General features: G+C 43.0%; 1 protein-coding gene across 2 annotated transcripts in view; it reads right to left on the reverse strand.

Annotated features, from left to right (window-relative positions):
• Positions 1–3743: 3743 nt before the first annotated feature.
• NUP93 (nucleoporin 93) overlaps positions 3744–11579 on the reverse strand; it is a 32164-nt gene continuing 24328 nt past the window's right edge. The window contains exons 16-19 of one of the 2 annotated variants that reach the window (XM_057414486.1): positions 10026–10143; positions 9565–9648; positions 8863–8991; positions 3744–3970 (exon numbers count right to left, since the gene is read on the reverse strand). In XM_057414486.1, the coding sequence (XP_057270469.1) occupies positions 3860–3970; positions 8863–8991; positions 9565–9648; positions 10026–10143 (442 nt within the window). In that variant the 3' untranslated portion in view covers positions 3744–3859. Of the gene's footprint in view, positions 3971–3992; positions 5895–8862; positions 8992–9564; positions 9649–10025; positions 10144–11579 lie in introns of those variants that run through there. The other variant, XM_057414497.1, reaches the window with a different exon arrangement.

The following is an 11579-nucleotide window of genomic DNA, read 5'->3' on the forward strand; positions in this document are numbered from 1 at the left end:
TGAGATGCAGAATCTGCTGCCAGCAGGAAAATCTGAGGCAAGGCCGAGGAGGAGGGACATCTCACACAGGGTGTAGGCAGTAACTGGAAGGTGCAGCCAGCAGAGCCACGTGTACGCCAGGGTAGCAGTGTGGCACCATGGTGAAAATAGTTAGAATTAAAGCTGTGAGATAAGAAGACCCCTAAAAAACACCAAAGAAATCAAGCTGAGAAGACAGGACCCACTGATACCAGCTCTGCAGCACAGTTTAGGAGGGGCCCTCGTGGCATTTTTCAGCAGTTTCCTGCTTCTTAGCAGAAAACCTGTTAATTCTCAAATGAACTGGTTGTCTTCCCTTAGCTCAGCTGAGTTTTTACCAGTAGCCCATGGTTCACTCCTGGGCAGAGCTTTAATTTTTTTTTCTTCCTGACTGGACAGGTAACACAGGGCAGAAGTTTACAGTGAGTATTTCCAGATTCCCCTGCAACTCCCTTGTAAATCCAGACCACACCAACTCAGACCTCATTCAAAGGACATGCAGACCTTAAAGCTTTTGGAGCTGCTACACTGATACTGCAGCTCTTGGGAATGTTTCATGACAGATGAGCCATGGAAAACTGACCTGGAGATGCATGGTGTCTCTGCTGTGTCCACACCAGGACAGAACATCCCATGCTCTCAGAGCAAACAACTTTTCACTTTTTCCTCAGATATTCTCCAGCAACATGAGCACAAGCTGCATCTGACTCAAGCTACCTGTGTCTCATCTACCTGGATGATCTTTACTGCAGAGGATTAGTCCTGGAGTAGGACAAAGCAGATGGAATTATCCTAAATTTCACTTTCAGCATTCATCTGTACTTTTTTCTTGTAAAAAGGGGAAGAGCTCCAATGGCTTACTTGTCAGATTATACCAAGAATAAATTCAGCTCAGATTAATATTCACAGGTTTGCTGCAGGCTGTGCCTGGCAAACTACAAACACCAACCTGCTCAGATGTTGCTGGCCACTATCATGGTTTTGTGATGAATTTAATGACACCCCCAAAACCTCTTCCAATGTTAGCACAGTTGGACTGCAACAGTCCAACGGGTTCACAGATGTCACTTCAGCAGCAGGTCAGAACCCTGAGGGAGCAGAACCAGGTTCTCCTCTCCAGCAGATTAAGTGTGGGGTGGAGAAAAAAATGACATCTGGAAAATCAGTGGGGTGCCTTATTCAGCAAACACCAGTGTGTGTGTCAGCATCTACCTCAATGTGACAAAGCCCTTACAGTTGTGCAGAGGAGAGCCAAAGCCAGGCCTAGACACGGAGCTGGAGCCTGCTGCTCTGAGGAACGTGGGAAGACGATGGACTGGAATGTTTACCACCTGCAGGGACCCAAGAAGAAATCACAGGCCAAACAACAAGAAATTATTTAATTCCCACCGTGGCAGCTTCTGCTGTACCCACAACCTCTCACATCTTATTTGAAACTGGGATAGGTCTTACCTTTACAGGGTTAGTCTCAGGCTTTGATTCCCTGGGGTTTACTTTCTCTATCCATGCATCACAGAATTACTATCTTGGGTTTTGGAAGTGAGAAATGATGCAGTTTCTGCTTAGCTTAGAAGGGAGCACAGGCTGGAGTTACAATCACTGAGCAGAAATGCAGCAAGCAGCATGCAGCCATCAATTTTCTCTTTTACCAGCACCCACGAAGGCTGAGAAGCACCAGGAAGCATCTGCTACAGCCATCCTCAAAGGGCAGACAGAGAAAGGGCAACATGCTCTTTTGTAAAGGTCCCCTGGTTCAAGGTTTGACATCAGAAATGTGCTAGTGAGGCAGCACAATAGCTCCACTGAGCAGGGGATGGGCAAAAGACAGGAGAACAAGGTCCTGCAAATGGCAGTGGCAAAAGCTGAGCCCCAAAGGACCTCTCTGTCCCCGCATGAAGGGTGGAGGGGGAAGAGGGAATTACAGTGAGTAAAGTGGCCTTCACCCTTCCTGACTAAACTCCACAGATGCTGTCCCTTTCCTGCTCAGGTCAGCAGCTGCCTGAGGCCAGGTACAGCCTCACCAGCCTCTCTGTACGTGAGGTGGTTTGATGCCAGATATAAGCTGGGGACAGGGGCTGAGTGCCAGCAAGGAAAACCACCACAGGAGCACCCCATAGGCCCATACCTGGAGCAACCCTGGCCCAATCAAACCCATGTGCAACCATCACAAAAGATGTCTTTCTCCACCACCTACTTCTGGTAACCTGTTCTCTGAAGAATTACATGACTTGTCAATGGAGACATACCAAGCAGCATCCCCACACCAATATGCCAGAAATGTTAATGGCTAATAAAGCTTTTCCAACTTACCTGTTGACATTTTGTTAGGCAATTCAATTCCCCCGCTTCAAATAACTCTTTGGAACTCACCAAATGCCCTTTACTTTCAGGGTGCTGTCCAGGTCTCTTTCAGCCTTCACCAGAAACAACCTGGATCATATCAGTGGAGGACTCTGTGTCACACAGCCCCCAGCTCTATCAGCTGGGAGCCCCAAAAGAATTTGCTAATGCTGAAGGACATGGCTGTGGGTGGCTTGGGAAGCCACCCCTTTGCTTCCTGTCCAAAAAAGTTGACAAAATCTATGCTACAACATTTCTGGTAGGAAAAAGTAATTAGGAAATTGTCATCAAGTCACTCAAATATCCCTCTATGCTCTTAGACAGACACAGCAAAATGAAGATGAATTCTTTCCCACAATAGCTATTAATATGCAGTGGCTGGATCAGCCTGTGTTTTGTTGTCTGTTCTGTACCCAGAACCACATGTATTCTCACATCCCAGAAAGGCAAGGGGCACAGAGGCAAGACAGCAGTGGCACAAAGGGCACATCTGCAGAGAGAAGTGGGAGAAACAACTAACATTCCGCCCATTTAATTTCAAAGATAGGCATATATATTAGAGCAAAGCTTATACCACAACATGCTCCCTGGGCTTTCACATGGATTTATGGTAGCTCAAAACATTTAAAGTGAATTTTTTTTTAATGCCCCTCACTTCAGTGGGACTCACATTTCCCACTAAACCAACAGTAATATCTACCCATGCCCAGTGCATCCACACTTGGACTTCTTCCTTCTCCTGGTGAACTACACACGGGATCATTTTGAATGCAACTGGTTGAAAACCCACGTCTCAATCACAAAAATCTTTCCTACCCAACTGATCCCAGTTGCTCCTCTAAAATGGAGGACTTTGTGGTTTAAGGTCCAACTTTAACTGTTGGACTTGATCTTAAAGGTCTTTTCCAACCCAGCTGATTCTATGATTCTATGAAAAGCTTCAGCTGAGCTCCAGGATACACAGAGCTGTGCACATCCGAGACACTGAACTGAGCATTTAAACTCTGTTAAGCTTAAAGGATCTCTGCAGCACACAGAGCTCATCTGCACCACATGAACACATACACCACACAAGACGACATTATGAACTGACAGCATGTGGTGTATCAGAAACATTTCAACATTTAACACACATTAAAAGAACAAGAAAACCCCTAATTTTTAAGCTGTATGTTCAGTCATCATTAAATCAAAGTTTTCATCTCTACTTCCATTCCTGCTACAAAATTGCTTTCCCCTCCCTGCTGTACATCTAAGACTTCTTAGCCCATTAATAAGCAAGAATAATTTTCTAAATAGAAACCAATTTTAAATGAGTAAAAACATAAAACCACAAAACAAAAAACAAAAAACCAAACGGTGAAAATGAAAATGTCAAAACCAAATAGAAATCAAAGAAATTTATTTCCAGCAACAAAAATACAGAATACAAAACGATACCGGTCCTACTAGTACTAAAGACAGGCACAGGCTGCTGTGACCCTGACCAAAAGCTTCTCTGCTAATTCATAAGGACCTCCATCTGCACCAGTCTTGCGTTTGTATCTCCCGATGTCCTGTAAGGGATCATTCCAGCAAACGTGATCAGTGCGCGGGCTTGAGATCGAAGGTGCTAAAACCCAGAAAAATAGAGTACTGTTACTTTAGCATCAAAAAATCCACAAGGAAACCAGAGGTAGACATGAGTTAAACATTTGCCTTTTCACACAAGCAAACATAACCTTTATTTCTCAGAGCTGCTCTCTGGATAATGTACCTCCACGTTTGGATTTAAAATTACCCAGGAAAGAACATTTTCAACAATGTGGGGTGTTGCTGTACTGCAGCAATCTTGTCATTTCTGTATGAAGTGGGCTTTCCCACGGCAACAGGACTCCTTCCCACCTTGCAAAGTCTAAAGCAAACCCTGCTGAAAGGCAGCACTAACACTCTTAAAGCAGATACCAGAAACAAACCTGTGGTGCCACACATGCCCAGAGGCCTCCAGCATCCCCTACAACACATGAACATCTTTAAAGGCTCTTCATTCCATAGTGTGATGAAAGCAGATGTATTAAGAACACCTGGAGACCTTTGCCTAAAGTAACCAAATCCCTTCTTGAGAAGGCTACACAATAGCGGAAGGAATTCAGGGATAATTTGTCTAGTTTGTTAAAACACAAGTAAATTAAAAGGAAAATCATTTCTGTAACTGGTAGATGTCAGGACAACATAAAAAGCCTGTATCCCTATGGAAAACTACGCAGACTGTTTTGATTGCTCACAGTATTTTCTTCTTAAATGTTAAGCATCTCTAAATTACTGCACTAGAAGATCCTGCTGGTCAAATCTTTCTTTAATCTACTGACTGCAGGGAAAGCTAGAGCAGAGTTAGGTGCTGCAGGCATGCGGACGGTAAATCTGACAGCAGGAGCTTACAAATGGAGAAGTGACCAAAGCCCATTACATGGCTGGGCACAGTTATAAACACCATTCCCGAGGCCCGTCTGGGCAATTCTACCCCTTTTCCAGGGTAATGTTAAACCAGTCAGTTACTCAATAGCAGCAGAGGAGCTTTGGCAGCTGATAGTGGAAATGCTCATCTGCTTGTTTCAAGCACTGTCTAAATGCTACTGCTTCAACTGGGCAAAAGACAGTCAACTTTACACATGGGGCAGGAAATGAAGTTTTCTTTAGCCCTGAGCTCACAGCCATTTAATGCTCCATTTCCATTATCTGTTTGAAGGAAAGCTGTGACTGTCTACAAAGTCCAGTGGCCTGGCGAAATACAGAGCAGAGTTCCCATCTTGCACTGTATTCCTGTGTGGCTGAGGATTTGTGGATGGAGGGATGGATACCTGGAGCTGCAGAGGAGTAATAAGAATGGAAGTCACTCCTCCCTTCCTTAAGCACTGCAGCTGAGGAATGTCAGGAGGCAGCACGTCACATCAGCAGTGCCTCTGGAGTAAGCAGAAAACTTGGGACTGACCCAATTGCCCAAAGCTCCCAGGATGATTTCCCCAGCTGCAAATTACCACCTAGTTAACAAGGTCAAACAGGTAGGTGGGAAAAAAAAGGAATGTCAAGGTGTCTGACTCTTTGGAATTAAAATATTAAGAAGTGAAACCTCTCACTGTGACTATGGCAGGCTTAGGAGCAGCCTCAGTTACTATTCCCTTTACTTTGTGGCAGCAATGATACTAAAGCTAGTCTATTTTTAAAAATCGAAACAACACTTGAGGAAGAACAAACAGAGGTTTGCTGAGGTTAAGAGCAGCCTGGAGGTCTAGATGTTCTATTGGCTGTAATTACTTCATGAATATTAGAGTCACTTGTGATTTAAAATAAAACCACAAATAAAAAAAACAATTCCATTCTCTTCATGACCTAATTTTGCCTCTCAGATAATGCCCTTGGGCTGCTCCAGAGAGTTTGCCACCCCGAATCGGGGTGGGGAGCAGATGACATTGCTGTCAGGCACTCACGGCATCTGTGTCAGGGCTGTTGTTGCAGCCACGGTTTCCAGCACTGCAGTCTGGGCTCGCTGCTATCTCTGCCTGAAATATGGACAAATGAGATACAATATATAAAATATGACAAAATGGATCAGGCCAAGTGGTACAGGACTTTGCTCCCTCATTCCCAAAACTTATTAATGTATATACCTTAAAAAAAAAAAAAAAAGACTCAACGTATAGCTTAGGCAACTTCATTCTGAAATAAACAAAATGCATCAAACGCCAGCTCTGCCTCCAAACCAGATCATTTCAAAATAAACCCTATTTCATCTCTGAAGTGGGACGGGAGTTATTCTACCAGAGAGCATTACTGGTTCAGTGGGTTCCAGCAGTACTATTCCTCTCCATCTTGCCCTTGGTGCTGGATCCACACTGCTCCTGCTGAATCTCCTCTAGTCCCTGCCTCTCAGAGCAGGACCCCCACTTCGGGATTTTGTCCACACTAGAGGCAAACTCAAGGACTGTGTTCTTGCTCTGGGGGACTCTGTTCCCCGCTACATGGAATAAGCCACAGACTTACAAAGACCTACTACCTCACATTTTCAAATTCTTCTGATTTCAAATTCTTCTGATGAACAGAGGGATTTGAATCTGTCTGCTTCTATCCAGAAAAAGCCCGGGGATTTCAAAGACCTATTCAAAACCGGGTCATTTTTTTGCTTCCACTGCCTAGTGGGCAATGTGCCAAGATTGTTAAACTTCCGGAAGAACTAAATTTCCCTTAAAATGTGCTTGCCTGTGGAAAAAGGAAAAGTTCCCTGGGTCCCTAGGAAGTTCTAAAGAAAACTTTTTGCCAAGCGCAGCTTGCAGAAGCTTGGATCTACTATCTCTGTTGAGGTGACTGGGGAGATTTTGTTAAAGAAACACCTCTCTCACACTCAAAATGTTCTCATTTTGTCCCACCACTAAAAACCCCTGAGCTGATTCGCAGACAGGGACACAGAAGTGATCCAGATTCCCTGCTCCTGCAGTCCTGGGGGAAATTTTTCAGGGTAAGAAAAAAGGGGAATATGTGCTAAAGCTATTCTTACCCTACCTTCCATGTGCCCATGCCTGGTATTTTTCTCATATGCAAATCTTTAGGCAGCAGGGAGCTTAAGCTGTAGGTTTCTTCTTTCCAATTAACCCTACATTAGCAGATTTATAATCCCTTCTGACATTACAGCCACATCACTATTCTGTTATCACCTCCCTGGCTGCAGACAGCAAGTGCTTGTCCCTCTAATGGTTAAGCACAGCTTTTATTGCATGAAGCAGCCAGAGATCTGTGACTCAGAAACCCTGTGCCTCCAGCACCACTGATACCCTGCTGCCATGAGATCCCACCACAGGGTTAGAAGCTTGATTAACAAAACATGAAGCCTGAAAAAAAACCCCAAGTTTTCAAGGGTTTTTAGCAAGGTACTTCATCAGCTTAACTCTAACAAATCTACAGCATGAAAGTGCAGAACATGTTTATGAAGCACACTCATGCTGAGCATGCTGGTGACGGGCACACTGTTGATATATATGATGTCATGGTGGCTTCCTTTTACACAAATTCCTGCCAGCAACACTGCTGATCCCATTGCCAATCAGTCCAATAATTTTTGGTCCTGACATTCCTACCAAGATGACACCTGACAGCATTCCACCCTTATGGAGACGGTAAATGCTTCTATGTAAGGCACAAGACTGAAATCACCAAAACAAAATAAACAGCTCACTCTGAAAGCAGGGAGCTAAGGCTGTTTGCTCAGCCCCAACCTGGTGAACACAGTTAGCCTGGGACTTCTACTCACAGTTTAAGGTGGGAGAAGTCCAAGCAGCATGCATCCCTCTCCAATTTTGCTGATCTACAGTACCAGCACAGCTGCAGGCAGGATCCTGTAGTTCTCACACAGACTAAAGCTGCCCAAAGACAAAGCTGCATCATCACTCAAGCCTTTCATTTTCTGATGTAATTTACAGATGCTGCTAAGACTTCTACCAATATCACAATTTACAGATCAAAGGCATTTTTGCAGATGACCAAAGCCTGGCATAAAGCTCGCTGTGGCCCAAGTTGGTTTTCATTCTCAACAGAAGTTGGTATTTATTTCCTGATTTCTATGATGAGATGAGAGGTTTGGCACTGGTGTTCAAGTGCCTGTGGCAGCTTCAACTGAACAAGAGCTGCAAGTCCAAACCTGAGGACAGCTAAGCTGAGAACCATTCTGCTCAACACAGCATGTTGACAGGTCGCTGTCTGCAACTCTGACTGTACCCTTTAAGTGACACCAATTTTAAGCCTTGCTGAAGGCATAGGTTCCCATCAGTGGGTGGGGGAGATGCTTCAGCACCAACTCTAGCACTAGTGACATCAAACTCACCATTGTCAGCCACTTAAACCAGCAGCTGGACCACACACCATTGTACCAGGAAGCTGCAGAGGCAGCAGAACAACACAGGCAAACTGCTACAGCCATTCCCCAAGTGATTGTACTTGAGCATCTGCGTGTACTGCCTGAGGACATGCTGAAAATACCAGCCCACATCACTACAGAAGCAAGCCAAGAAGAGTAATCAAAGAAGCCTTTCCACCACAAATCAGTTATGCACGAACAAGGGACTAACTCAAGTGAAAGAAGTGGAAACTACCTTCTGGAAAAAAAGCAGCTCAGTTCTCAAGGCAGCAACACTGACCATCATAGAGACACTGCACTCTTCACATCAGTTAACCATTTAAGATCCCACCAAGAAGCAAACTGAACACTTGTTTTCTCTTGCTAGGAGATGGATATACAGTACAATGTATCTTATTTAGCTCACTGCCGTTTAAAGCAATATTCTTTCTTTACACAAAGTTAGTTTTGAGACTACTCTTTCGCAAGTAACCAAGCAGGCTGAGTAGGCAAAGACTAAGTAACTGGGAAAGTCAAAATTCAAGACCATTAGAGAGTCACATTTATTTGAAGTCAAATCCCTTGAAATCAGGGAAAAAAGGAAGTAGGAAAAATTGTTAAGACAATGAGGATTACAATCTTACCGAATCTCTGTCTTCCATTACCCGTTGGGGTCTGGTAGGAGTGGCTGGACTTGTGCCTTTCATCCTCTTATACTGGGTGAATAAAATATTCATAGTTGCAAGCAGGACCTCAGATAAGTTGTGTCTGATCTACACAAGGAAGCAGAAAAATAGACACATTGCAATGAAGAGCAGGTTGACAGAATCATTACCTCTGCTATACATCAGAAAACCAAGCATTAACTATGGTTGACGTTTACTTATAGAACATCCATACATTTAATAGTTACCCCTGCTGTGACTGCATCACCTAGTAAAAAAAGTTATGCAGAGTTTTGAGACATCTGCTAATACCCAGATACACAATTTCCTCGAATTTGGGGGGAAGGAAACAGACCCTACAAATGCTTGGTGACCATTAAGAGCACAGAAAACTAACTCAGCAGCACAGTTGAAAGTTTTCAATATGCCAAATTCTTGAATCAAACTCAGCAAGTTTAGAGAGATTCAGATTTGCAGATGTGTTCTCCCAAATGGAGACAGGATTTCTGCGTTGGGAATTCTACTGAAAGTTGAAAGCCAACTTGTATGAACACAAAATAATTCTATCCTGTGTCCCTGCTAAAGCATAAGAATAATGAGATGACAAGGCTGACAAGGTTTTAAGATTCTTTTAACAAAGCAAAAGGCTTTTGGAAGCTAAAACCATGAGACATTACTTACTTCATCACTGAAATTCCGGAAGGCAGCAACTCTCTCCTCTACACAATCTTGGCTAAGAGGTACAAGCTTTAGGCGTTCAATAATCTTCAAAAAGAAATGCAGGAATCAGAGGAAATAATCAATGTTCTATGTACCATACATTAATAAAGTATGGTTTTGAAGTGTTAATGAAATGTTTATGATTACATTTAAGAGAAATAATTTAATTGTTGTTTACTATCTCCTCACTTTGCTGAGCAGCAGGAATATTTTGTTCAGTATCTACAAATCAGCTTCAGAAAGATCTTTCTGATTGTCAAGCAACTGGAGAGAAACACATTTTTTAGATTCCTATAGCACTGCATCACTTTCTAACTCATTAAATACAGTTTTTTTTTCTTTTAAGTGATTTTATTTGAGACATTCTGGGCTTTCAAGGGCATTAGGAAGGCTGCACTTCAAACAGAAATCTTGAAACTTACATCAAAGGCCCTGTCAACATGACCAGCGTGATATTCATCAAAAAATGTGATTAAGTCTAGCAGAAGGTAGAACGTGGAGTCAACGGATTTCTTTGCACTTATCCCCTGAGCTTTGTACCTGAAAGAAATTGGTTTACAATTTTACTGTTCGAAATGGCAACATTTATAAATGTGCTTGTGCAATTCCTGGAAGCAGAGACATACAGCACAAGGACAGAAGGCATCTAATAAAGGACAGCCTTAAAGTTCCTTAACCAGGAGGCAGAATTTTCACAGGCTGTGACTTTTTAAAAATACTTTTATTCAATTCAGTTTTCCACCTAATCTGACTTTTGCTTCCTTTTAAATGTTTACACTTCCCCTATTCATGAGGAAAACAGTGACAGGAATCACAGACCTGCAAAGTAAGCACTGTACAAGCATATTTAACATATTTACATAGTTTATAGTAGACAATAGTAGAACTATCTGCTTCAGGCAGGAAGTTAAGACTTAAAACTAGATTAGACGCTTCTGCCTGCTCTCTCGAGCTGCACTTGCTAGGCAATGAAATGGAGGGCTGTCTGCTCTTACTCCTCATAGCACAAAGTCAGCAAGAAGCTCCTTTCTCAAGGTAATAGCAAGAGTGGTCAAGCACACAGAGGAGGAAGAAAAGGAGTTTCTTGGCCTTTTCTGTTGGGTGTCTCCCCTGCTCCAAAATCATCACAGAAGGAAAGCTGCACTGCTACAGTGCTGTCAGTACAGAGCCCTGTATTGCATTTAATTGGCAAGAACATGAGCTAATCGGAATCATTTCAGCTTTGCAATCATGAAGGTTTGCAGCTGTAAAGTGGCATTATTGAACAGTCATATTCAGCTCTCTCATCCAGATCAAAGCAAGTAGCAAAACAAAGCCCATTACAGCCTTTGCTGATGCTTAACCTCAAGCCACAGGTTTAATGTCTGCTACCAAATGAGGCTCTCACTAAGTCCATATGGCACCACTTTTCACTCAGTCAGCAGCCTGACTAAATGAACCAAGGGCTGAGTGAAGAAGTGACTGACAAATGCCACTTGTCAAAAGAATGACAAATGCCTTTGACAGAAATCAATACATTTCTGTATTTGCTTTCCTAATTTCCAAGGGCCAACAAGCATGCTTGGTTTATTTTATTCTCTCACACCACAGTGGTTGAGGAGAAACTGTAAGACACTTCTCACAGGTATCCACATTTTGCTCTAGTAAAATATAGGAATTATCCATGGCAGTCACTGCACCAAAAGATGATGATTTTAAAAATCCCAAAGATATTTCACAATTACATCCTTTCAGAAGCAGGTTATTCTTAGGCTTCTAGCTGCTAATGAATCTTCAGCACTGATGTTTCTCAAACACATATCATAATTAGCACAGGGACACTGCAGGAAACATTCCTTTTGGTCACTTCTCTCTCTTTTCTAAACACCACATAGCACTTTCCTGAAGTGCTATGAAGGGTTGTGGAAATGAGGCCCACGGTTACATTAGCCATACACTCACCTCAGCTTAAACGTTCCTTTTATCTTTCATTAAAG

Source organism: Pezoporus wallicus, unplaced genomic scaffold (assembly GCF_028554395.1).
Source record: "Pezoporus wallicus isolate ANWC-B61680 ecotype Strahan unplaced genomic scaffold, APGP_CSIRO_Pwel_v1 contig_854, whole genome shotgun sequence".
Lineage (NCBI taxonomy): Eukaryota > Metazoa > Chordata > Aves > Psittaciformes > Psittacidae > Pezoporus > Pezoporus wallicus.